Genomic DNA, 26847 nt, shown 5'->3' on the forward strand with positions numbered 1-26847 from the left:
AAAGTATGATATACAGAGAGAAGAAAAGACACAGATCTTCCATTCACCTGTTCACTCCTCAAGTGGCTGCGTCGGCCATTTGTAAATCAAACTGAAGGCAGGAGCTTCTTCTGAGTCTATCACGCAGGGTCCCAAGGCTTTGGGCCGTCCTGTACTGCTTTTCCAGGCCAGAGGCAGTGAGCTGGATGGGTAGCGGAGCAGCTGGGAGATGAACCAGTGCCCATTATGAGATCCTTGCACACATGCAAAGCAAGTTAGCCACTAGGCTACTATGCCAGACCCTGTGTTTGGTTTTAAAAGAGAAGACCAATAATCCCAGAAAATAACAAAAGAAAGAGCAGCTAGTATTAAGATACTGTTACTGACAATATTCTGATAAGGATATTTCTCTGTTTACAAATAAAATTTAAGCCTAAAGATATTAAATGAAGAGAAAGTTTTCTTTTACCCTATCTGGAATGAAGTCTCATGAATTAAGCAAAGTGCATAGCAGAATGATGATTGGTACTCTTGGCAGACGTACACAGTGACATGCTGGTTGTGGATATCTGAGAAGCAGACGGGCAGACAGGTTGAAGGGCTGTAGTGTAGCTTGGGGGTTAGGAGAACAGAGCCAAAAAAGCATTGAGAGAGGAGAGTTTAGGTCTAAAAATAAAGAATGAGCATTATGCCAATGTTTATTATCTAATGGCGAGGCATCAAGGAGCAATCAGTGTTAAATTTTATATTATTTTTGTATGTGTGTATTTTGTTTTCTAAATTTTCATATATGTCTAATTGAAAATCTAGTTAATTATTGCTGCTGCTATCAAAAGTGAGATTACTGTTTTAGGTGGTGTTTCTTGACAAAATCTGTGCCTACAGAGACTTACATCTCATAGAGTGCAAGTCAGCTAGCAGCGGCATTGTGGCTGCCAGGAGGTTTCCCTTGCTGTCCACTAACTAGGCTCTTGGGCTTAGGCTTTCAAGGAGTGTGTTAACTTTTTGTTGGAAATGAGGCAGTTTTCCTCTGTAACAGTTGGTTCTTTTAAATGAGTAACATGGTCATGAGCTTCACACTCAGATTGGAAGCACGTTAGTTGTAAGTAGACATTTTTGATAAGTTGTCTTTCCACTTGTTTTGTAGGTGTATTCCGGATTTCAAATGTTTTTGGTGTGTTGGCACTGAGTTGTCAAGGGACTCAGGCTTATGAGGAGCTTCTGTCACACACAACAGTGTCTAGTGAAGACGACAAAGAGGGAAAAGGATCCGAGGAAAAAGCCAAGATACTGTAGAAAACCATGGTAGGTGTTGGTCTACATTTTCTTTCTTTCTTTTTTTTTTTTTTAAAGATTTATTCAGTTTATTACAAAGTCAGATATACAGAGAGGAGGAGATTCACTCCCCAAGTGAGTCGCAACAGGCCGGTGCTGTGCCAATCCAAAGCCGGGAACCAGGAACCTCTTCCGGGTCTCTCACGCGGGTGCAGGGTCCCAATGCATTGGGCCGTCCTCGACTGCTTTCCCAGGCCACAAGCAGGGAGCTGGATGGGAAGTGGAACTGCCGGGATTAGAACCGGCACCCATATGGGATCCTGGCGCGTTCAATGTGAGGACTTTAGCCGCTAGGCCACGCCGCCGGGCCCGGTCTACATTTTCTTTCTTTCTTTCTTTCTTTTCTTTTTTTTTTTTTTTTTAAGATTTATTTTATTTTTATTACAAAGTCAGATATACTGAGAGGAGGAGAGACAGAGAGGAAATGGAGCTGCCGGGATTAGAACCAGTGGCCACATGGGATCAAGGCGAGGACCTTAGCCACTAGGCCATGCCGCCGTGCCCTGGTCTACATTTTCTTAATGTAAATTGTAAATATTCCAGTAATTTAAAATGGGAAGTATTGATAATAAGGTAGAGTGAACAACATTGGTGCTAATTTTGGTTCTACTGTATCAGGTAAGATGGCTCTCTTCTGTTTAAGCAAAGCAAATGCATTCAGATTTATTATGAACCCTTTAAACCACAAGATGGAGCCCCAGGAGCCTGCAGGCCATATATTATTAAATACAAAAGAAGGAATGCTCATCCATAACATTTTCAGATAGACATTAGAAAACATATAAATACGTACGTGACCTTAAACTCAAACTGAAGTGTTTTTCTGTACTACTTGAATTCTTTTTCTCTGAAAGTTCATGATCCTGACCCAGTCCATTAATTATTGATATGAATGGCTGGGGAGATTATAAATATGTGTTTAGCTCAAAAAGTCATCTGTTTTAAAATAATAGGGTCAAGTTTGAACGTGTATAAGAGGCATTGAAGTGAATAGAAAGGAAAAAAGTAGCATTTTGTGATGAATTCCTATTTATGTGTGATATTAGAGACAGACGTGCCCTCTGGGACCTAGTTTTTGTTTTTGTTTTAAATTTGAGAGACAGAAGCAGAGTTCCCATCTGCTGATTCATTTCCCAAAGGCTGGCAATAACAAGGTTGGGCCGAGCCAAGCTGAAGCTGAAAGCCAGGAACTCAATCCAGGTGTCCCATGTGGGTGACAGATACTCAGCTTCCCAGGCCATCACCTGGAGCCTCCCAGAGTCTAATTGGGGACTGGAGCCAGGAATTGATCCCAGGCATTCTGGAGTGGGATGCTGGAATCCCAATGTAATTGCTAAGGCAGATACGTGTTTCCTGCCGCACTGACTCCCATTTTTTCTTATCACTTTATTTATTCTTAAAGATTTATTTATTTTTTATTGGAAAGTCAAATATACAGAGGAGGAGAGACAGAGAGGAAGATCATCCATCCGATGATTCACTCTTCAAGCGGCCATGACGGCTGGAGCTGCACCGATCTGAAGCCAGGAGCTTTTTTCGGGTCTCCCATGTGGGTGCAGGGCCATCCTTGACTGCTTTCCCGGGCCACAAGCAGGGAGCTGCATGGGAAGTGGGACCACTGGAATATGAATCGGTGCCCCTATGGGATCCTGACACGTTCAAGGCGAGGACCTTAGCCACTAGACTACTGTACCGGGCCATTTTTTCCTCCACTTTAATAAATAATTTATTTTTATTTTATTTGAGAGACAGACAGATCTTCCCTCTACTGCAGCTATCCACAGCAGTCAGAGGTGTGTCAAGCTCAAGCCAGGATCCCAGAATTGTACATAGGTTGCAGGGTCCCAGATAGTTGAGTCCATCATCTGCTGACCAATGGGCCATGCTGCCCATTGGTCGTATGCTGAATCAGAAAGAGACAAATGAAGAAGTCAGAGAAGGATCAGGGGCATGCCAGGCTGTGATTCATTGCTGTACCAAATGCCCCTGGCCAACAGAGTTTTATTTCCTCTAAGTACTAATTTTTTTTTAAAGATTCATTTATTTTTATCGGAAAGACAGATATACAGAGAGGAGGAGAGAGAGAGAGGAAGATCTTCTGTCGGATGATTCACTCCCCAAGTTAGCCGCAACGGGCTGGTGCTATGCCGATCCAAAGCCAGGAGCCAGGAACCTCTTCCTGGTCTCCCATGGGGGTGCAGGGTCCCAAAGCTTTGGGCCGTCCTCGACTGCTTTCCCAGGCCACAAGCAGGGAGCTGGATGGGAAGTGGAGCTGCCGGGATCAGAACCGGCCCACACATGGGATCCTGGCACATTGAAGGTGAGGACTTTAGCCGCTAGGCCACAGCACTGGGCCCCCTAAGTGCTAAATTTTTTCTCTCTGTTTTGGTTTTATAGAATGTTGTGTGAACTTTTTCCTCAAGTGAGAAAGTATTTTAAAAAGATGTGAGTGAGGGCTTGGCACGGTAGCCTAGCGGCTGAATTCCTCACCTTGCATGCTCCAGAATCCTATATGGGCACCGATTCATATTCCCGTGGTCCCATTTTCCATGCAGCTCCCTGTTTGTGGCCTAGGAAAAAGCAGTTGAGGGCGGCCCAAAGCCTTGGGACCCTGCACCCCCATGGGAGACCCAAAAGAGGCTCCTGGCTCCTGGTTCCTGGCTTCAGATTGGTGCAGCTCCAGGCATCGCGGCCACTTGGGGAGTGAATCATCGAATGGAAGACCTTCCTCTCTGTCTCTCCTCCTCTCTATGCATCTGCCTTTCTAATAAACATAAATCTTTAAAAAAAAAAAAGATGTGAGAGAAGTAGAAAATAGTAATGATGAGTATGTTTGGCATATGTAATATAGCTGGTCTGATATTTATTTGAATGTTATTTACTTTTCCAACATTATAAGATAGTCTCCTTGTTCTTAAGAAAAATTCTAATGTTTGAGATCTGGATGGTGGGAGAAATGTTTCGTGAAATGTGAATTATTTGCTTCTTCAACTCGTTTCTTATCATCTCAATATTCTTACATCTTAAAATAATTTGTTTAGGGCCCAGTGTTGTGGCATAGTAGATTTCAGTGCCTGCATCCCATTTGGGCACCTGCTTGAGCCCTGGATGCTTCCCTTCTAATCAAAGTTCATGCTGATATGCCTGGGACAGCAATGAAAGATGACCTAAGTCCCTAGGCCCCCGCCAAGGCCTCAGTCCTTGCTCCTGGCTGTAGACTGGCTCATCACTAGTGATAGCCATTTGAGGAGTCAACCAGCAGATAAATCTATATATTTTTTTGTTTGTTTGTTTAAGTTCCATATATATTTCTCATACCTGATGAAATTTCTTTCCTAGTTTATAATTTTGCTTAGATTTTTCTGTTGTGTCTTCATGTAATTTCTTTGATTGTTTTCTAATTTTTCCATGTTGCTTCTATCTTATATATGATGCAGCTTACTTTAGAGGGGACAGTAATATCCTATTGGTAACTTGCTAGTTTCTAAATGAATATGATTTCAAAATGTTGATATTATGTAAGAGCAAAACAAAGGAGGTAAGGCTGATAAAGAATTGTCGGCTGTTTTTTGTGGTATTAGTATATGATTAGGTAAGTGAAGACTTTAATCTACTTTTTACATGGATACTTTGAGTTTTATGGAAAATTAACCATGTTATCCTTGTTCATTTTGTTGTGGTGCACACCTCCATGACATTTGTAGCTTTGGAAATATTCGAAAGGTTTTGAATGTGTGAATCATGAGTGTGAATGATCTGCCATGTTGCATTTTCATGTAGTTTGCTATTTCTGGGTGTTAGCTCTGCTGGTTTCTGGTCTAGCATGTCATTTAAACACTACTTTTTAAACTTTTTTGATATTTGGTTTTAGTGTAATGGTTCTACCCATCCTATATTTGTACTTTATTTATGGCCAGTTTTTAAAAAAGATTTAGGTATCTTTATTGGAAAGGCCATTGAAAGTGGAGCAGCCAGGACATGAACCAGTGCACATATGAGATGCCATGTTTGAAGGGGTAGGATTAGCTAGTTGAAATATCATGCCAGCCCTGCCAATTTTTTTAAAAAAATGTGTGCATTGAAGTGATTCTTGTTGAAATTTAAGAAAATCAGTCCTGAGCTATCCTGATTGAGAATGTAATGCATTTATAAATTAGCTTGGAAGGTCGGTTGTTTTGCAGTATGTATTTTTCCCTTTCTAGAATTTGTAATTTATTTTGGATGTTAAAGCCTCGAAAAAGTTTGAAATGTAAAGTTGTAGACTGTATTTGTGTTTTCCATAGTTCATGTGTATTGGTACTGTACTGTTAAATCTCAATTTTTTTTAAAGATTTAGTTTTTTTTTTAATTGAAAGGTTGATAGGAACAGTCTTATAAGTGTTTATTTGCTTCCACTTACATCAACACTGCTCCATCAATACATACATATGGGTATAGATAAAAATGAATCCATGGGAAATATGGGCAGTAATATTATCAATAATTTTAATTATATTCTTACTGTTACTACACTTTTATCTGAGATTGATGATCCAGAGATAGCTACAATAATAGACCTTTTATGTAAATCATGCTGTGACTTAATAATGGCTATAGTATGTATGCTGGAACTTTTGAACAGAAGTGACTCCATCTTCCTAGACCACTGGTAAAGTGGAGTCACCTCTCATATCACTCCTGTCAAGAAGCTCTAATGCAAGTAAACATGTTATAAAAAACAAGTTTTGGTAAAAACGATAAAAGAAGAAAAATATGTTTTGACAAATGTGTAAAAAACAAGTTTTGCAGAATTAAGAAAAAGCAAAGTGTGTCACCGATAGATAAGTTATAACCAATTAGAGATAAGTAAACATGTTTGTGAAAGTAACCAATGGAAATACATTGTAAACATGTAATAACCAATCAAAAGACATTGTAAACAACTAGTGGGCTTGACCCCCTGAATTGTATATAAACCCATGCCTTGGTCCCAGTCACCTGAAGCCAGCAGGCTCCCACTAGACCAGAGCAAAAGGCCCCACAGACTTCCTCGATAGATAAGTCGAGGGGCGCTCTCCGTGGCTTCCCTCAACCTGTTTGGTGTGTGCTCGCCTGAATAAACATTTGATTGCAAGCATCCATTCTCTCGACTTGTGGCGTTTGTTCGAGTAACCAGGCTCGGTGTTCCCGAGAAAGGTAGATAAATATACAGAGAGGAGGAGAGACAGAGAGGAAGATCTTCCATCTGATGATTCACTCCCCAAGTGACTGCAAATGCCGGTGCTACGCCGATCTGTAGCCAGGAGCCAGGAGCTCTTCCAGGTCTCCCACGCGGGTGCAGGGTCCCAAGTCTCAAGGCCGTCCTCGACTCGTTTCCCAGGCCACAAGCAGGGAGCTGGATGGAAAGCGGGGCTTCCCGGGTTAGAACTGGCGCCGATATGGAATCCTGGCACATTCAAGGCGAGGCCTTTAGCCTCTAGACCACATTGCCGGGCCAAAATCTCAAATTTTTAAGGTGTTAAAGTCTCCAGTGGTTTTGAAATGTGTGGTTGCACACTGTGCACCATCATGCATTTCTACAGTCTTTTAAAACCATTGTCCTTTAGCTGTGAGTGTCATGTAGGTACCTCTTCTGACATCTTACTCAGAATGCATAGGTTCAGCTACAAAACAGCATATATATATAATCTTGAATGTGGCCTAGATAAGCCTTACCAAAACATGATGGATGTGCTTTAGTTTTCTGTTGGAGGGTTCAGTAGACTCAGATTTTATTCCTGTTCCCAAGCATGTTTATCTCAGTTTTCTTTCATAGCAGTTTGAGTATTAATCCTATTAGTTGACTTAAAATATATTTGTCATCTTATTTTAAAATTTACACATTATATTTGAAATAGAGACATTTATCATCCATTTACTTTTGTTATTGTTGTGGAAATATTTGTTTTTTGTTTTTTTTTTTTTTTTTTTTTTTTTTTTGCAATATAGAGTTGGAAAGAGAGAGATCTATTGCTGCTTTTCTCCCCATATGGCCACAGTGGCTGGGGCAGGAGCCAGAGCTGCTTCTAACTCTCCAGTATGGGTATGGGGGCCATGCACTTTGGCCATCTTCTGTGCTTTTTTGGGCATATTAACTGGAGCTGAATCAGAAGTGGAATGTCTGGGACCCAATTTGGCACCTATATCGGATGCAGGCATCGCAGCCTCAATCCCACAAGGCCTTAGTATTGGCTCCTAGTTCAGTCTTCAAAGGCCCCCCGTTAGGACTGGGTCAAGCTGATGCCATGAGTTGGGAATTCATTCTGGATCTGCCATGTTTGGACAAAATCTCTTGAGCTGTCATTTGCTGTCTTCTAAGCTATGATCTGGACTTGAGCCTTTACGCACACTGACGGGGATGCAGGTGTTCGGATCGTAAATTAACCATCACAATTGTCGGCCTTGTATGTCATTTTTAAAGTGATGTTTCTGCTGTTGAAGTAATGGTTTTCTATTTCCTTCTGACAGAGATCTATTCGATCTTTCGCCAATGATGATCGCCATGTTATGGTGAAACATTCAACAATCTATCCATCTCCGGAAGAACTTGAAGCTGTGCAGAATATGGTGTCTACTGTTGAATGTGCTCTTAAACATGTCTCGGATTGGCTGGATGAAACAAATAAAGGCACAAAAGTAGAGGGTGAGGCAGAAGTGAAGAAAGATGAATCTGTAGAAAACTATTCCAAGTGAGTATGGAGTGGCCTTTATGGTGCATGTTTTACTGACGTGCTCACAAAAGCTCAAGCATGTCCCTGGAATGGGTTTGTTGTGTGCTATTCTTTGAGTTTTCTTAGATATATACACATATGTGTGTGTGTATATATACACACACACACACACACTTATAATTATACCCAAGGTGGTAAATATGCAGTAGTTTTATTTATTTATTTATTTATTTATTTATTTATTTAATTATTTATTTATTTTCAGTTAAATTTGACAGGAAATCAAGAAAGTAGTAATGAGTAGATATGTTTAGGATCCCTTTATGTCCTTTAAAGTCTGTACACTCAAAAACTTCATCTTTTCCCCTGTATTGGTTTAGCCTCTGAAATTTTGAGATAGCTATGCTTTCCTTTCTGGAGAAATCATAAAATATCATTTGTTTGGACATTTGAAAAATCCTAGAGTAAAACTAAAAGTGCAAAAAAATGTATTTTAAAGGTATTTTTCACTATCTTTACCTGGTAGTAGTATGGTATGTGTGGTATATCATAAATACTCATTGTGTATTTGTGGGGTGAATGGAGGTTTATTGGTTGGCAAACCCTCATCAGTTACAGTAGAGTTTTCTTAATGCTGTAGCAAAAGTAAAAAATGTTTTAGTGAGATGAAGATGTCATGGCAACCTGAGTGATATGAAACTGTTAATGCCATGGCGAGCTTCAAGTTATTCTTTGATCAATTAGATTGGAGGAAGTTCTTAACTTGGCACTAAGTTTTAAGCACAAGAAAGAGGTTATAGAATTTTTTTCTCCAGCATTCAATTGTAAGTCAGTGTTATATATAGATAAAGAATAATAAAGCATTGAAGGATTCTTTTTGTTTTTACACTGAAAGGTAGTGTAACTTTCCCAACTTTTAGGTGAAAGTTTTTGGCTTAACAATATAATTACATTGTTAACTATAGACTGTATCTTGTGATAGTCTTATCTGTTTGAAGGTTCTTAGAAGTAACTCACTTGGGCCCGGCGCCGTGGCCTAGCGGCTAAAGTCCTCACCTTGAACGCGCCGGGATCCCATTGGGTGCTGGTTCTAATCCCGGCAGCCCTACTTCCCATCCAGCTCCCTGCTTGTGGCCTGGGAAAGCAGTCGAGGACGGTCCAAGGCCTTGGGATCCTGCACCTGCATGGGAGACCCGGAAGAAACTTCTGGCTCCCTGCTTTGGATCAGCATAGCACTGGCCATTGCAGCTGCTTGGGGAGTCAATCATCGGATGGAAGATCTTCCTCTTTGTCTCCCCTTTTCTCTATATATCTGACTTTGCAATGAAAATAAAAAAAAAGATACATAGGGTGTTTAAAAAAAAAAAAAAAGACGTAATTTACTTATTGTAATAGAAGATGGTCTTAAAAATGTTGTCATGTTTGGAGTTCCAAGTATGACAAAGTCCATATATTCCAGTGACTTGGCTCTCTATCCCCGTTCTTAATATAAGTTAAATAGTTATGTACTTCCTATTTAAATTGTTTGTTCGTGCATCTGTATGTTTTTGTGCTTTTGTTCTCTCTCTCTTACGTACATACATACAAAATATTAAGATTTACTCTTAACTGTTTTACTAAACTAGGTGAAATTTGAACTTTTTTGGTACCTCTTATATTGTTTCTTAGGAATGGCATATTTGGAAAACATTCTTTCTGACTTGCTTAACTAGACAATGTCACTCTGTTTTAAAGGTTTTTAAGAGATAATATGCTTCACACTTCTTTTTTTTTCACATATATTATTATTATACCTCAAATACCAAAAATGATAAAAGCAACATACAAAATAAAATTATAAAGCAGCTTAACACATAAATAAAGATAAAAAGATTCTTGATAAAATGTTGTTAAGTATTGCCTGGCAAAACTTAAAATGATAATACATCAAGACAATATATTTTATATCCCTTAAATGGAAGGTTAGTTCATCTTCTAATACCTATCTAGTCAACAAAAATATTATCATAACAAATTGGCAAACAAAAACCATGACCATCATCATCAAAGCAAGGGCCTTTCATACAATTTGAACACATCATTTTTAAAAAAGAAAATACTCCTATTAACGGGACATAATATGATTAAACCATCAAAGAAAATTACTTTTTTTTTTTTTTTACTATTTTTTCGGATTGACATCATTTCATAACAGCCACATCGATCACAGCAACAGTAACAACCACATCAACAACAAATTGTAGCACCCTGATAAAATAATGTGCCACTGAGTAAGCAACACATGCATAACCAAAAGGAAACACAGAAGTCTCTTAGGAACCATGACACCATCGCACACTTCATGGGCACCCGATGAATTCTATTAGAGAAAAGAGACTATTTGGAAGCAAGCAAACCGCATCAAAACATATGAGATACAGCCAAAAGAGCAAACAGACACTCAAAAAACAGCATAGATTGGACCGCTGGAGTCACCCCTTCCATGTTGGCTTCCTTATGTGAGAGAGAATATATGGTATTTGTTCTTTTGTGATTGACTCATTTCACTGAGCATAATGGTTTCTAGTTCGGACCGCCTGGTTTTAAATAGAATAATATCATTCTTCTTAAAAGCTGAATAATATTTTATTGAGTAGATGTACCACAGTTTCTTTAACCACTCTTCCTTGGATGCACATCTGGTTTGTTTCCATGTCACTGCTATTGTAAATTGTGCTGCTGTAAATATAGGATTGCAAATCCCCTTCTCATATACAGATTTCACTTCTGTTGGGTATATTCCTAAGAGCAGGATTGCTGGGTCATATGGCAGGTTTATTTGCAATTTTCCAAGCACTCTCCATATGGAGTTCCACAATGATTATAGTAGCCTACACTCCCACCAGCAGTGAAGGAGGGTGCCTTTTTCCCCACATCCACACCAGCATGTGTTGTTTTTCGAATTCTGAATGTAGGCCAGTCTCACAGGAGTTAGGTGGTACCTCAAGGTGGTTTTCATTTGTATTTATCTGATGGCTAGAGAGCCTGAGCATCTTTTCATATGTCTGTTAGCCATTTGAATCTGTTCTTTTGAGAAATGTCTGTTCATTTCCCTTGCCCATTTTGCTAGAGGGTTTGTTTTTTCGCTGTCCCTGGGTTTCTGAAGCTCTTTGTAGATCCTAGATATTAATCCCCTATCACTTGTGTAGAATGCAAAAATTTTCTCCCATTCTGTTGGTTGCTTCACTTTGCTAGTTGTTTCCTTTGCTGTACAGAAACTTTTTAGTTTGATGTAGTCCCATTTGTTCATTTTGGATTTGATTGCCATTGCTTTAGGTGTCTTTTCTAAGAAGTTTTTCCCGGTTCCTATATCTTGGAGTGTGTTTCCTATGTTTTCCTTTAATGGTTTGATGGTTTCTGGGTGTAGGTTTAGGTCCTTGAGTCAGGTAGAGCTGATTTTTGTATAATGCGACAGGTACAGGTCTTGCTTTTTTATTCTGCAAGCTGCTATCCAGTTGTTCCAACAGCATTTATTGAATAGACCAGGTTTTTTACCTGGATTGTTTTCAGTTTTCTTGTCAAAGATTAGTTGACTATACATGTGTGGATTCCCTTCTGGTGTTTCTATTCTGTTCCACTGATCTTCTCTGTTTCTGTACCAGTACCAGACTGTTTTGATAACCACTGCTCTATAGTACGTCTTGAGGTCTGGAATTGTGATTCCTCCGGTTCTATTTTTCAAGACAGCTTTAGCTATTCGTGGTCTTTTGTGTTTCCAGATGAACTTCTGTATCATCTTTTCTATTTCTGAGAAGAATGTTGCTGTGATTTTGATTGGGATTGCGTTGAATCTGTATATTGCTTTTGGTAATATGGCCATTTTGATAATGTTGGTCCTGCCAATCCAAGAACATGGTAAGGTTCTCCATTTTTCAAGGTCGTCTTCTATTTCTTTTTTAAATGATTTATAGTTTTCATCATAGAGGTCTTTTACATCTTTAGTTAACTTAATTTAAGATTCCTTTCCTCTATTTTAAAGGGAACTGTACTTACAATTTCTTTCTCAGCGGTGGAATTATTACAAACACATGGAGGCTGAATAATATATTACTAAATGAGCAATGGGTTAGAGAGGAAATCAAAGGGGAAATTAACAAAATGCTTGAAACAAATGAAGGCATCAACAGAGCTTATCAAAACTTATGGGACACAATCAAGGTCGTGCTGAGAGGAAAGTTCGTTTCAATCAATGCTTATGTCAAGAAACAAGAAAAGCACCAAGTAAATCAGCTAACCTTACAATTGAAGGAACTAGAAACACAACAACAAAGCAATCCCAAGATTAGTAGGAAAAAAGAAATCATCAAAATAAGGGAGGAAATAAACTAAATAGAGACCAAGAGAACTATACACAAGATCAATCAATCAAAGAGCTGGTTCTTTGAGAAAAATCAACAAAATAGACTCCCCACTAGCTCAACTAATTAAAAAAAGGAGGGAGAAAATACACATCAATAGTATCAGAGATGAGAAAGGAGATATAACAACAGATACCTTAGAAATACAAAGAATCATCAAGAACTATTACAAGCAACTATATGCGAACAAATCAGAAAACCTAGAGGAAATGAATAGATTTTTGAACATATACAATCCACCAAAATTGAATCAATAAGCAGTTAACAATCTAAACAGCCCAATAACATGCACTGAGATTGAATCAACAATTAAAGCCCTCCCAACCAAGAAAAGCCCGGGACCAGATGGCTTCACTACTGAATTCTACCAAACATTCCAAGAGGAACTTACCCCAATCTTACACAAGCTTTTTCAAATAATAGAAAGAGAGGCAATTCTTCCAAACTCGTTCTGTGAAGCTAATATCACCTTAATACCAAAGCCAGAGAGAGAAACAACGGAAAAAGAGAACTACAGACCGATATCCTTGATGAACATAGATGCAAAGATCTTCAATAAAATACTAGCCCACAGGATCCAACAACACATCAGGCAGATCATTCACCCGGACCAGGTGGGATTCATCCCAGGCATGCAGGGATGGTTCAACATTCGCAAAACAATAAATGTGATACATCACATCAAGTTGACTCATAAAAACCATATGATCCTCTCAATAGATGCAGAGAAGGCATTTGATAAAATCCAACACCGCTTCATGTTAAAAACCCTAAACAAGATAGGCATAGAAGGAACATTCTACAACACAATCAAAGCAATTTACAATAAACCCAATGCCAGTATCATACTAAATGGGGAAAGATTGGAAGCCTTCCCGCTAGAATCTGGAACTAGACAGGGATGTCCACTCTCACCGCTACTCTTCAATATAGTTCTGGAAGTCCTTGCCAGAGCTATTAGACAAGAAAAAGCAATTAAAGGACTACAAATTGGAAATGAGGAATTGAAATTATCGCTATTCGCAGATGACATGATTATCTACATAGGAGAACCAAAACACTCAGTCAAAAGATTATTGGAACTCATAAGAGACTTTGGCAGAGTAGCAGGATACAAAATTAATGAACACAAATTGATGGCACTACTGTATACAAATAATAACAATTCCACTGCTTCAGACTTCTGTTTGTGTTTTTAAATACAGCTCTGTGGATGCGTTTGGTTGTCGTGGTTATCCATGCCAGGTATTTCCATTTGTGGAACACAACGCAAATTGAGCACTTGTCTTTGTTCTTCCCATGTGGTAAAACTCAGGGAGTGCAGAATGATTCTGTTGTTACTTTTTAAAAAACAGAGACATGCATGGCTTCCCAACCAGACTTGCATTCCAATGAGCCACCTGTATTGTGGTCCAGCCCTGTGCTAAGCGTTCCAAAGGCCCAAAGCAGGGTGATGGCTAGCATCTGCTGCTTAAGCACCTTCTGTGGCCAGGCACCATTAGTGAACTTTTACCTATGCTTTTGTACTTTAACCTATTTTCTTTTAAACAAACTAATTTGATAAAGTCACATGCAATATAGGAAATCCCATAATTTGTACGATTAGAAATATTAGGATTCTGCCTTTTATTCTATCCAATTTTTGTTTTTAAAATATTTATTTTAAGGGAAGAGTTACAGAGAGACAGATGACATAGTCAAGCTTTCATTTGCTGGGTCACTTTTCCAAATGACTGCAACAGCCAGGGCTCAGCCAGATCAAAGCCAGGAGCCAGGAGCTTCTTGCACGTTCCCATGTAGGTGTTGTCGGCCCAAGCACTTTTATCATCCTCAGCTACTTTCCTAGGGAGCTGGATCAGAAGTGGAGCAGCTGAGGGCATGAACCAGCGCCTGTATAGGATGGTGGTGTCACAGGTGGTGGCTTAACCTATTGTACCACAACATGAGTGCATGAGTGCCTCTGTTCTTCTTCTTCTTTTTATTACAAAGTCAGATATACAGAGAGGAGGAGAGACAAGAGAGGAAGATCTTCCAACCTCTGACTCACTCACTCCCCAAGTGAGCCACAATGACTGGTGCTGTGCCGATCCAAAGCCAGGAGCCAGGAACCTCTTCGGGGTCTCCCACGTGGGTGCAGTATCCCAAAGCATCAGGCCGTCCTCGACTGCTTTCCCACGCCACAAGCAGGGAGCTGAACTGGAAGTGGAGCTGCCGGGATTAGAACTGGCGCCCAATGGGATCCTGGCACGTTCAGGGCGAGGACTTTAGCCACTAGGCCATGACGCCGGGCCCTGTTCTTCTTTTTAAATAACTTATTTTATTTGGGTTGCTTGCTCTCAGCAATAGTTGCTACTTTTCAGTTATGTTTGAATTGGGGCCTAGTTTTCTCTACTCAGTCATGCTGTGCTCTGCATGTGACATGGTAAGACCAAATTATGATTTAGAATTTACTGTGTGAGTTAATGATTGTTAGCTAGTATAACTTCCTTTCTTTTTTGAGATTTATTTATTTTATTGGAAAGGCAAATATATACAGAGAGGAGGAGAGAAGGAGAGGAAGATCATCTGTCGTCTGACTCACTCCCCAAGTTGTCACAACAGCCAATGCTGTGCCAATCCGTAGCCAGGAGCCAGGAACTTCTTCCAGGTCTCCCACATGGGTGCAGGGTCCCAAGGCTTTGGGCCGTCCTCGACTGCTTTCCCAGACCACAAGCAGGGAGCTGGATGGGAAGTGGAGCTGCCGGGATTAGAACTGGCGCCCACATGTGATCCCTGTGCATTTAAGGCAAGCACCTTCACCATTACACTATCGTGCCAGGCCGAACTTCCATTTATTAAGGGCTAGTTACTGTAGCAAATTATTTTTCCAATCATCTTACAGCAAACCCAGTAGTCTTCTTATTATTGTTCCCCTTTTCCACCCTCATTTTGCTTATGCCATTTCTACTGCTTCAAATCTACTTATGGAAAAAGAGCAGTTTAGAATCATGATTGAACTTGAACTTTTTCAAGGTCATTGAGTGATTTTATGTGGTGGAGCCCGAATTCAGTTAAGTCTGACTCCAGATTCAGTTTTTTCAGCATCTGTGCTTCAGTTTTCTGCATATAAAATCTGTAAGTACATTATAGAGTGAGATGATGTTTTGGTTCTGAGATTCAGGAAAAACTTTATGAATGAGTTGGTATTTGGAATAGGCTTTAAAAGTGGAAGATAAAACAGATATATACATATGAGAAATTAGAGGGACAGTTTAATAACTGCTATTTACTGAAAAATTGTTATCAAGCTCTGGATAATGTTCATTACTTAGCTTATATTTTGAGTTACAATCTATGAGAAAGGTACTGATCCTGTTTTACAAATAAGAAATCAACTGTAGAGTGTCTACTGTCAAAGTAGGTGGGAGAGGCAGGATTTGATAATACCTTCTGATATACCTCTGCATATGTGTAATGTCCTTCAGGTCAGTGGACACCAGGGAAAGTGCCATCCAGGCAGTGCGTTTGGAAGATTATTCTGCTTCCAGAACACTGTCAATAGTAGGTTGGAGAAGACAGAAGTTAGTCATTAAGGCCAGTGAGGCAGTTATGTAGGTCATTTCTGTAAGAGCTTATAAGAGCCTAGTACAGCAGGTTTGAAGGCAGTGATACGGGAGTGATAATGGAACAGCACTATTGAGATTTGGGAAAATGAGAGGATATGAGGACAGGGACAGAGAAACAGTCCGTGATGACTGCTATTCTTTATATCAAACAATTGATTGCACTTAGCTCATTTCCTTTACAATGTGTTGTGTGTGTGTACTTGTGCCCACTTGGTATCGTTTTTCATTCATCTTGTATTTATGGAATCTCTTAAGGTATGCCAGGGACTGAACCAATGGCTGCGTTGTTGATCATTTCCTGTTGAGTTTTCACTGCCATAGTTTGTTTCTTTCTGTGTTTCATTCTCAACGAAATGACTTTTTTCTTAACTTTTCTGATTTCTTTTGCTTCCTTCTAAAATGGCCTTTCCTCCCATCTAGCTAAATCAAGGATTGCTTAAGTAAAACTTTCAGATTGCCTTGCTTGACCTAGTTTTGACCTCTCCCTTTCCGAATTTGGGTAGTGATAATATAATGTAAATAATTTCAATGTTGTGATTAAACCAACTTGGGTCCAAATGCAGGCTTTGTCGTGCTCGTCTTTGTGAAGCTGGAGTGCCGGTTGTCCTGAGGCTCGCAATTTTACCTTCCAGATGCAGGCTTGTTGGGAGGTGTGAGACAACTTGCATTCTGCAGTTGGTTCTTAGCTGTTCTCTTCCCTTTCTAGTAGAATACTTCATCTTTTACTGCCCCTGTCACTGAGCAGGCAGGAATGGTCTCCTTTGCTGTGTTTTTAGTAGTTGTTATTTTCAGCTGTAATTAAGAAAGAATGGATTATTAATAAGCTTTTAGAACTAAAATCATTGACAAATGAGTATGTTTCTTACATCCTGTTAATAACTAGAGATCTTCAAGTGTTTGCTTTTTAGGAACTTCTGGGTTTGGAGTGTTTGTGCTTTGCTTCCTCATCTCTTTGTGATACTATTCTGGTTTCTGTATCAACTCTTGTGGGTTCTTAGAATAATGAATCTGAGAGGGCCCTTGGCTCATTGGGTTGTAAATTGTTTCAGTTGTGGGTGCTAGGGTAACAGACACTGCCGGGATTAGGATGTGGATCTTGATTTCTGCACTGATGCTTTCTCAGTATACCGTTATTCATTTACCACTAAAACAATAATAGAACTCAGTTTGAAAAGAACAATTGGAAAAGTTGCTCATGGAGGTACAAATTCGGCATTTTGGAGTTTTCTTAAGTAATACCAGATGTAGTAGGGAATTAGAAAATCTATAGTCTGAAATGCGTTTCCTTTAGGATCCTTGGGAGAAGATGAGATGCCTTATGAACTGTAAATCTTAGAGTTACCTGTGGATTTTTGAGCTTTATTAATCCCTTCTCGTTTCATGCGGCTATCCAGGAAATCAGATGATAATTGAGTTATAGTTTGGGAAATAGGTTGTAAAAGTAATCATGCAGGCTTTTGTTTTTAGGGATCAAGGTGGTCGGACGTTGTGTGGCGTAATGAGGATTGGCTTGGTCGCGAAAGGCTTGCTCATTAAAGATGATATGGACTTGGAGCTGGTTTTAATGTGCAAAGAGAAACCCACAGAGACCCTGTTAAACACAGTCAAAGAGAATCTTCCCATTCAGATTCAGGTGAGTACAGTTTAACTGAACCTATAGCGGAATTTGTAAAAAGGTGAAAGTGGTAGTGACATTGATGAATTCATTAACAAGAATTGATAATAATCAGCTGTAAATACAGATAAAAGGAATACCAGTAGCCCGGGTCATTTAAACCTAACTTGTGGTTAGCATTCAGGATTTATTAATCAAGTTAAGATGGCTTTTTTCAGATGGATTTAGTTGAAACTCTTCATTTGTTCCAAATTATATCTCAGTGTTGTGAAATTCTTAGCAGGGTTGGTGTAATATAGAAAAGAAAAATTGAAAAAAGCTTAGATAACAAGTATATAAAATTACTTTTGATGTTGTAAGACTCAGTTTTCTCTTAGGGAAAACCCAGTATTTTTTTTTTTTTTCTTGTCTGAGTGTAAGATTTTTATTGGAAAGGCAGATTTGCAGAGAGAAGGAGAGACAAAAAGATTGTCCATCCAACTGGTTCACTCTCCAAATGGCCACAGTGGCCGGAGCACAGCTGATCTGAACATGGAGCCCTGAGCCTTTTCCGGATCTCTCACACAGATGCAGGGTCCCGAGGCTTTGGGCCATGCTCTGTGGCTTTCCCAGGCCATAAGCAGAAAGCTGTGTGGGAAGTGGAGCAGCTAGGACAGGACTCAGAATCCATATGGGAATGTCCAAATTAGCCAGTTGAGCCATTGCACTAGGCCCAATTCTTGGTTTTTAAGCAATTTTCACATTGGATGCTTTAAGAAAATTTCAGTTGGCATGTTCTCTGGAAGGTGTCCTGAAGGCTCCACAGGGCTGCAGTTGGCCGAATGCGGCACTGAGCCCAGGGAGCCTGCCTGCCACCCACCCCAAATGCCAGTTCCAGCAGTGGTTGTGGTTTCAGTTTCAGTCATGGAGCATCTGTATCTGATTGGATGACTCACTTTTACTAATTTCCTATCAGTTTGTGCTCAAATCAGTGGCACAGAAAGGTGTCAGTGCACAGATGGAAACTTTGAGGTATTGTATGTTCTTTTGTCTTTTACTGGTTTCTTTATGCTTCTTCTAAAAGGGGTCTTTTAAGTGGTAAGTTTGTTTTGAGCAGTTTTGTTAGGGAATTATTTTTGTGAATCTACATGCACCAACTGGCTTTTAAACTCATTACTCTGTTGACACATTTGCATTACTTTTTAAACTTACTTTTACGTTACTTTTGGCGGTGCTGTTTTACCGGTCTTAAATCTTAACATAAGGTTTCTAAGTGGCAGGATACTTTTTGGGGTTTCTGCTTTCAGTTTTGATGCAGAAATATCTTACAGTCTTTCCAAGGGTTAGATGTCTTCTGAATTCTTTTGTGATCATTTGGCAAACAGGAATGGTAAACAACCTATATGTTATACAGTTTTAAGAAATGAAAAGCCTAGTAATGTGTTTCTGGCCACCTGTACTTGTGATCATTAGAATTCTAAGAGGCATTGTGATGTAACATGTAAGCCACAGCTTACAACACTGGCAACCCATCTTGGAGTGCTAGATTCAGTCCCAGCTTTCCTGGTAATGTGCCAGGAAGCGCAGTGAAAGCAGACCCAGTACTTACTGCCTGTCACCCACGTGGGAGGTGAGGGTTGGGTTCCTGGCTGCTGGCTTCTGCCTGACCCAGGCTGGGCTGTTACAGACATTTAAGGGTTGTCTCTCTCCTTCCCTGCCAAATCTTCTCACGACCCTTCTTATTTCCTCTCCTTCTACCACTATTTCCCTTTCCTTAGCTTTTTCCCTCTTGTTCTCCCTTTGTAACTTTGCCTTTCAATAAGGTCAATGAAAATTAATAAGATTTCTCTTGTCCCCATTATTTTTAAATTGTTTCAGATTATAATACATATTTCTATTTTCATGGAGTAGACGTTGTTACTCCTGAGTTCCATAATGGACTCAGTTGGCATTATCAAGTGCAGTGGCTCAATTGTCATTACCAAGGGACCTACATCAGAACTGGGACAACCTGGAAACACTGGCGCCTTGATGGGATACTAACTGGAATGCTAGCAGAGGGATACTGGAATGCTAGCAGAGGGATACTGGTAGATGGGTTGCTAGCAGTGGATTCATCTACACCACAATGTTGGTCCCTCTTAAATTTCTTTTTTTTAGTAAGGTTTATTTATTTATTTATTATTGCAAAGTCAGAAATATAGACAGGAGGAGAGACAGAGAGGAAGATCTTCTGTCCATCGATTCACTCCCCAAGTGGCCGCAGTGGCTGGAGCTGCGCTGATCTGAAGCCAGGAACCTGGAGCCTCTTCCAAGGTTCCTGCACAGGTACGGGGTTGCAGGGTTTTGGGCCATCCTCAACTGCTTTCCCAGGCTACAAGCCAGGAGCTAGGTGGAAAGCAGGACTGTGGGGATTAGAACCGGTGCCCATATAGGATCCCGGAGCATGCAGGGTGATGATTTCTGCTGCTAGGCTACTGCACTGGGCCCCCCTTAAATTATTGCGTTAGCAACTGTTCATGGGGTGACAGGAGAATCAAGCTGTATAGTCTACCTCACATTTAAGGAGACTGAGATTTTTTTAGGCTAGAAAATACTTCAATAAGACCAATTGTATTGCTAATTGTCTTAGAAAAGATGAGAGACTTCAGCTGTTAAGGTCACTAGTAGGAATTATAAGAACTCTTATTTAATGTAGCAAGTAGAATTCTCTAACACTGAATCTGTATTTGGACAAAGATGCATTTCCCTGTAAAATTTGAGTGATAACTATGCTGATCCCAGATAGTATTACAGACATGTACTCAAAAATAAGGGGGAAAAATTGCAAATTTTGAAAGGCTGTATTTGGCTTTCATCATTTGTTTGCACTAAGGCATTTTTATCTGTGTGCATATACATGTGTATATGTATTACACACTTATGTATATACACACATATGTCGAGACTACCCACATTTCCTCAACAACTAGGTGTAGGCTTGGCAAAAGCCAAGAACCAGGAGCCTCATCGGGATCTCATATATGAGTACAGGGTCCCAGGCACTTGGGTTATGTTCCAGGGCTTTTTCCAGGCCATTGACAGGGAACTGGATTTGAAGTGGAGCAGCTGGGGCATGACCCTGTGTGGGATGCTAGCATCACAGACTTCAGCAGCTTTACTCACTCTGCCACAATTCCAGCCTCCACAAACTTACCTTTAACTCTATGATCTTTTTGTTGTTGTTGTTGTCGACATTGACAAGTTCATTCAGTAGTAATACTTAGGGCCCAGCATGGTAGCCTGTTGGCTAAAGTCCTTGCCTTGCACTTGCCAGGATCCCATATGGGTGCTGGTTGTAATCCTGGTGGCCCTGCTTCCCAACCAGCTCCCTGCTTGTGGCCTGCGAAAGCGGTTGAGGACGGCCCAAAGCCTTGAGACCCTGCACCTGTGTGGGAGACCTGGAAGAGGCATCGGGCTCCTGGCTTCGTATTGCAATATCAGCCATTGCAGCCATGTGGGGAGTGAATCATTGGACAGAAGAGCTTCTTCTCTGTCTTTGCTCCTCTCCATATATCTACCTTTTTAATAAAAATAAATCTTTTAAAAAAGCCAGTAATGCTGAAGTTGAAGTAAAATGAAATGTTCAAATTAGTACAAAACTACAGTAATTGTACTATAGTACTTCATTGAGCTTTTTTATTATTATTATTTATTATTTTTAATTCATTAATTACATTGTATTATGTGACACAGTTTCATAGGTACTTGGGTTCTCCCCACCCCTCCCCAAACCCTCCCACCCTTCATTGAGCTTTTACAACACCACAAAAATGAGACACTGGTGTTAGGATCTCAGCACAGAAATAACATGATCTTTTTAAAGCACCTGTGTACATATAAGCACATATGTATTGATTACTGCTAATAATAATTTGGAAAGTCATTTGAAGTATGACTTTCCAATTCTTTCTCTGCCATTTTCTTGGCATAAATGTGGAAGGTGCGGTGTGGTCTTACACTCTGTGGGTTGAGAAGCTTGTTCCTTGGGATGAGCGCTTAGCCGGTGGAGAGCACTGGAGGCCAATCCTCGGCCCTGGCTGTGGCCCCATCTTCTCTGAATGCAGGCGGCACTGTGACGTGACTTGGGAGTTGAGTTCCCAACTACCAGCTTTCATATAGCCAATTTGCAAACATTTGGGGAGTAAATCAAGTGCATGAGAACACACTTTCTGTCTCTGAAATAAATAAACGTCAAAAGGTCTTTCTCGGGAGCATTTCTCATAACAAGGTTTTCAGTTTTTTAAGTATCATGAGATTTATATTTTATTTGAAATGCAGAGTTACAGAGGTAGAATAAGAGACGAGATCTTTCATCACCTTAGTCACTCCTCAAATGGCCACAGTTGCCAGAGTTGGGCTGATATGAACAAAGCCTGCAGCCAGGAGCTGCTTCTGGGTCTCCCACACGTGGGTACAGGGGTCTAACCACTTGGCCATCCTCTGCTGTCTTCCCAGGCGTTGACAGGGAGCTGGGTTGGAATAGAGCATATGGGACTCAACATGGAGCACACATTGTATGCTGGCTTTTCATGTGGAGGCTTAGCATACTATGCCACTATGCCAGCCCTCTCCATGCTCTTTTTTAGGGTAACCTTAGAACTTGTTTTTTTTTTTTTTTAAAGATTTATTCATTTTATTACAGCTAGATATACACAGAGGAGGAGAGACAGAGAGGAAGATCTTCCATCCGATGATTCACTCCCCAAGTGAGCCGCAACGGGCCGGTACGCGCCAATCCGATGCCGGGAACCAGAAACTTCCTCCGGGTCTCCCACGCGGGTGCAGGGTCCCAAAGCTTTGGGCCGTCCTCGACTGCTTTCCCAGGCCACAAGCAGGGAGCTGGATGGGAAGTGGAGCTGCCAGGATTAGAACCGGCGCCCATATGGGATCCTGGGGCTTTCAAGGCGAGGACTTTAGCCACTAGGCCACGCTGCCGGGCCCAACCTTAGAACTTCTAAGAATGAAGGAGTATCAAAACTGAGAATCACTTAAAATTAGTCTAATCATGTCATATGCTTATTATTTTAGAGTATGTGTTAGGGTGATCTGCATGCACAATTGAAAATTTTAGTTTGGTTCATTCTGTAGTAGACAGCTTTAATTTTTTTAGCGGCAAAATAATGTGAGCAGTTTTCATGGTTTTTTCCTTTTTCCTGTATTCAAAATTAAGATGAGCTTTTATTTTCTACTTTTGGAGGGCATGCTTAATGGTAAAATACTATTCTTATGTAGATCGCTTTGAGTTTTTCTATGCAAATTGATGAGCCAGAGACCTGGCAATATCTCCACTTAAACTACAATAGCACAAATGTTTTATAATGAATAGTAAATTTCATCTCCAAGAAAGCTCCTGTGTAACTTACTATTCAACTATTTAGTGTAGCCCCTGGTATGATAGCTCAATGTCTAAATCCTCACCTTGAACACAGCAGGCTCTCTTACGGTGCTGGTTCTTGTCCTGACTGCTCCATTTCTCATTTAGCTCCCTGTTTGTGCCCTGGGAAAACAGTAGACCGTGGGCCAAAGCCTGCACCCACGTGGGAGATGTGGAGGAGGCTCCTGGCTTCAGATAAGCTCAAGTCTGGCAATTGTGACAGTTTGGGGGAGTGAACCAGTAGACGGATCTTTCTGTCTCTCCTTCCCTATGTAAATCTGTCTTTCCAATAAAATAAATAAATCTTAAAATTATCTAGTATAGAGTGATATGCTAAACATAACATGCTATTGTAACTAACTGATTGTTTTTCAAGAGGCCCCTAGTTGTGTATTTATGGTTTTATGCTAAGGATAGGTGAATTGGTTTCTTTGTGGATGTCAAGTGGTTTGTCTCTGAGAGCTGCTCTCACAGGAGGGTGGAAGTTACTCTGGCCTGCTCTGTCACTGGGCAGATGCTCGTTTTCATCCATGTCTACTCAGTTCTTTCAAAATTCTCAATATAGTGTTAACGAGTCATATATTTTTTGCAGGTAAGAGTTGCTGTTTATTTTCTTCCATCCAAAAACTTCTGCTTTACAGAGCCTGCTCAGTTATTTGTTATTCTGTAGTCTTCCTCATAGTAATTTCAGAGACAGTAACTTACTATTTATCATAAAATCCTGCTGCTACATTTTGATCTCAAATATTGCAAAGAATAGTTTCAAATTTTGCTTTGCTAACAGTCTGGATGGAGGACAGTTACTTTTGGAGGGGTCGTGAGGGCTTGGCTGTAAATTGGAAAGAGAGAAGCATTTCCCCTCTTGGAGGAGGGATGTTGTTTACTTTCATCAAAGCAGTATGATACTTATTACCATTTCAAACATTGTTGATTTTTTAAATTTCAATCTAATTGTGTGTTTTTGAAATCTTGTTGACTTTCAGAAACTCACAGAAGAGAAATACGAAGTGGAACAATGTGTGAATGAGGCTTCTGTTATAATTCGGAACACAAAAGAGCCCACACTCACTTTGAAGGTGATACTTACTTCCCCCCTCATTAGGGATGAATGGGAGAAGAAGGATGGAGGTATGCTTGTGTGTGTGTATATATATACACATATATATAGATATATATATATACATGCATTTGTTTATGTGTATGTTTTGATTATATGATAGCTCTCTTGAATACCATGTTAAGTATTCTCTGTGGTTTCAGGAAATTAAAAGTTTTTCATGTGTGTTTCACAACCCATAGTATTTTAAATGACTTTGTTTCTATATAATGGGTATATTTTGTAAAACCATGCAAGTTGAAAATATGAAGTATGTTCATTTAAAAAAATGTGATATAACTGTTGATCTCCACTAATTTTTATACTATTTTGCTATCGTGAGTTTTGTGTGTGTTTAGTTTTGCATTAAGTTATTGATGTCAGCCAGTCTATTTGTATTTTGGCTTAATGGTGACATTTTAGTTCAAATGTGGTCCAATACAGAATTATTTTCAAACTCGCTTCGTATTTCTCTTGCCTTCTAGCCATCGCATGCTTGTGACATTTATAATTGCCATGTGTAAATTAGTTTTAAAGTGAAGGAATATAAGTAGGATTTTTTCAGTAAGTGATCTTTTAGTAAGGTTTTTTTTCCTAGCAAGTTGGTGACCCTGTTAACATTTTGAATTTAGTATGTTTGAGAGGGAGGATCATATTTGGAATAAATTTTCTTAAGGGAAATTGCTGCATGGTAGATGCTGTCCTTATCTAGTGGCAAATGTATTGAATTACTGTTAGTTTGGTTTCGATATTTTACCCTGTCAGACCAGCTTCCGTATGTTTCTGAAACCCGCCGTATGCATTAATCCTGGGCCAGCCCTTTGGCCACGGTCAGTGTCAGGACACTTCAGTGGGGAGTCCCTGTTAGTGTTTTTCCTCAGCAGGCTTTCTGCAGCGTTGTGGGAGGGGATAGGGAATAGTAAAATCAGCTATACAATACTCAGCAGGTATTAAACAGACACATTTATGAGTCACTTTAAAATCATAGTGCATCTGATCTGTTATTAAACTTATGCTTTTTTGGATCGTATCTGTAGTACCTCTGAAGAGTTAGTCTTAAATGACTTATGCTTTTTTGTTTTTTTTTTTAAGTCAGTAGAACTATGATTTCTGGTGTGTCAAGATGATTGTTAATTTTAGCAAGCTGTGTTCTCCTTGACCCTCCAGCATAAAGTGTATAAAGACCAACCATTTCTAAGCAGAGTTGGTAATGCTAGCTGTTAAAATCTAGTTGAGCACAGGATGACAGAGATTGAAGTTGCCAGAGACTGGGTTACCCATGGTTTTGCTTAGAGCTGTCAGCGTTTCTTTCTTTACTCTGTAAGTATTGAGGAACATCACACTTCTTTTTCCCTGTGTTTTTCTGTCACATGGCATACTGTTAGAGCTTTTAGTGATGCCGCAAAGCTTGATATGCCACTGTTTTAATTTTAACTTCTGTTTTGAGAGGCCAAACACAGTCTTAATACGTTGTACACTTGCTAGAAACTGTTACGAGATGGAATCTTTTATAAAGTAGGGGCTCAGGGCCTGGCCTGATAGCCTAGTGGCTAATGTTCTCGCCTTGCATGCTCCAGGATCCCATATGGGCACTGGTTCATGTCCTGGCTCAGCTTTCCATCCGGCTCCCTCCTGTGGCCTGGGAGAGCAGTCGAGGAAGGCCCAAAGTTCACGTGGGAGACCTGGAGGAGGTTCCTGTCTCCTGGCTTCATATATGCTTAGCTTTGGCGATTGAACTCACTTTAGGAGTGAATTAGTGGACAGAAGATCTTTCTCTATATCTGCCTTTCCAATAAAAATAAATAAATCTTTACAAAATAAAATAGGGGAGTCATAGTCGGTGGGGAAGGTGTTTGATATAGTGAAGGATCCACACACGTCAGATGGTATGTGGGATCAGGTAAGGAAAGGGAATCATCTTGACTTTGATGTTTAGTGCCTGTTTTTCCTCCTGTTCATTGCCTCTCCTTCCAAATGGCAGAAACATTTGCTCTTCCACTGTCTAACCTTCCAGACTTGTTGACTCATTCTTGGGTACTTTGTTTCTTTTATTTAACATAGGCTTTGTCAGACATTTTTGTTATTTGTTGGCAGGATGATCAAGCATAATGAAGCATCTGAGACCTGAATTGTATTTATTTGTTCATGCCAGTTTTTTCATCTATCTCATGTAATGCATTTTAGCTGTAAGTGATGACAGCACAAGGGTTTATTTAGGTTCTAGATTTCTAGATGCTTCTAAGATTGAAAAAAAAAAAGCCTTTGCCCATGTTTTCCTCCAAGTTTCTAGTTATTTTATTTCTCTTGGTTTAAAAAAAAAAAGTAACGCTACCTCTTTCTTGGAGACAGTTCCCGGTGGTATCTGAATTTCCTGCTCTCTGCCCCAGCCTCGACATCAAACTTTGTCGCAACAAACTTCTGTCTCTCTCTCTCTCTCTTTCTCACACACACACACACACACACACACACACACACACACACGTACATGTCTGCTCTGTTAACTTCTACACATGTAGGTAATATTTGGCAAAGGTAAGAACATGATTGAGACCAGGCAGAGTCAGTGGATAGTGCTGCATTAAAGCATCAAACTTGCCTCTTCAGTGTTGGATATATAGAAGTATATATTGTTTTCTTTCAGTTCACCGTTTATATTTTCAGTTGCAAGAGCACATAATTTCTATGGCCATATTTACTGTTTGACAAGCAGGATTATTTTTCAAGGCCCTGTCAAAT

At 40.0% G+C, this 26847-nt stretch overlaps 1 protein-coding gene across 3 annotated transcripts in view; it reads left to right on the top strand.

Moving 5' to 3' along the window:
* The window catches only part of STRBP (spermatid perinuclear RNA binding protein), a 151334-nt gene that overhangs the window by 77378 nt on the left and 47109 nt on the right, over positions 1–26847 (top strand). For all 3 annotated transcript variants that reach the window (XR_009246678.1, XM_058672983.1, XM_058672982.1), the window contains exons 2-5: positions 1127–1284; positions 7801–8021; positions 17473–17638; positions 23999–24143. Coding sequence is in view for 2 of the 3 variants with exons in the window: in XM_058672983.1 (XP_058528966.1) it covers positions 1282–1284; positions 7801–8021; positions 17473–17638; positions 23999–24143 (535 nt within the window). In the remaining variant the exon portion in view is untranslated. The remainder of the gene's footprint in view (positions 1–1126; positions 1285–7800; positions 8022–17472; positions 17639–23998; positions 24144–26847) is intronic.

Source organism: Ochotona princeps, chromosome 14 (genome assembly GCF_030435755.1).
Source record: "Ochotona princeps isolate mOchPri1 chromosome 14, mOchPri1.hap1, whole genome shotgun sequence".
Classification (NCBI taxonomy): Eukaryota; Metazoa; Chordata; class Mammalia; order Lagomorpha; family Ochotonidae; genus Ochotona; species Ochotona princeps.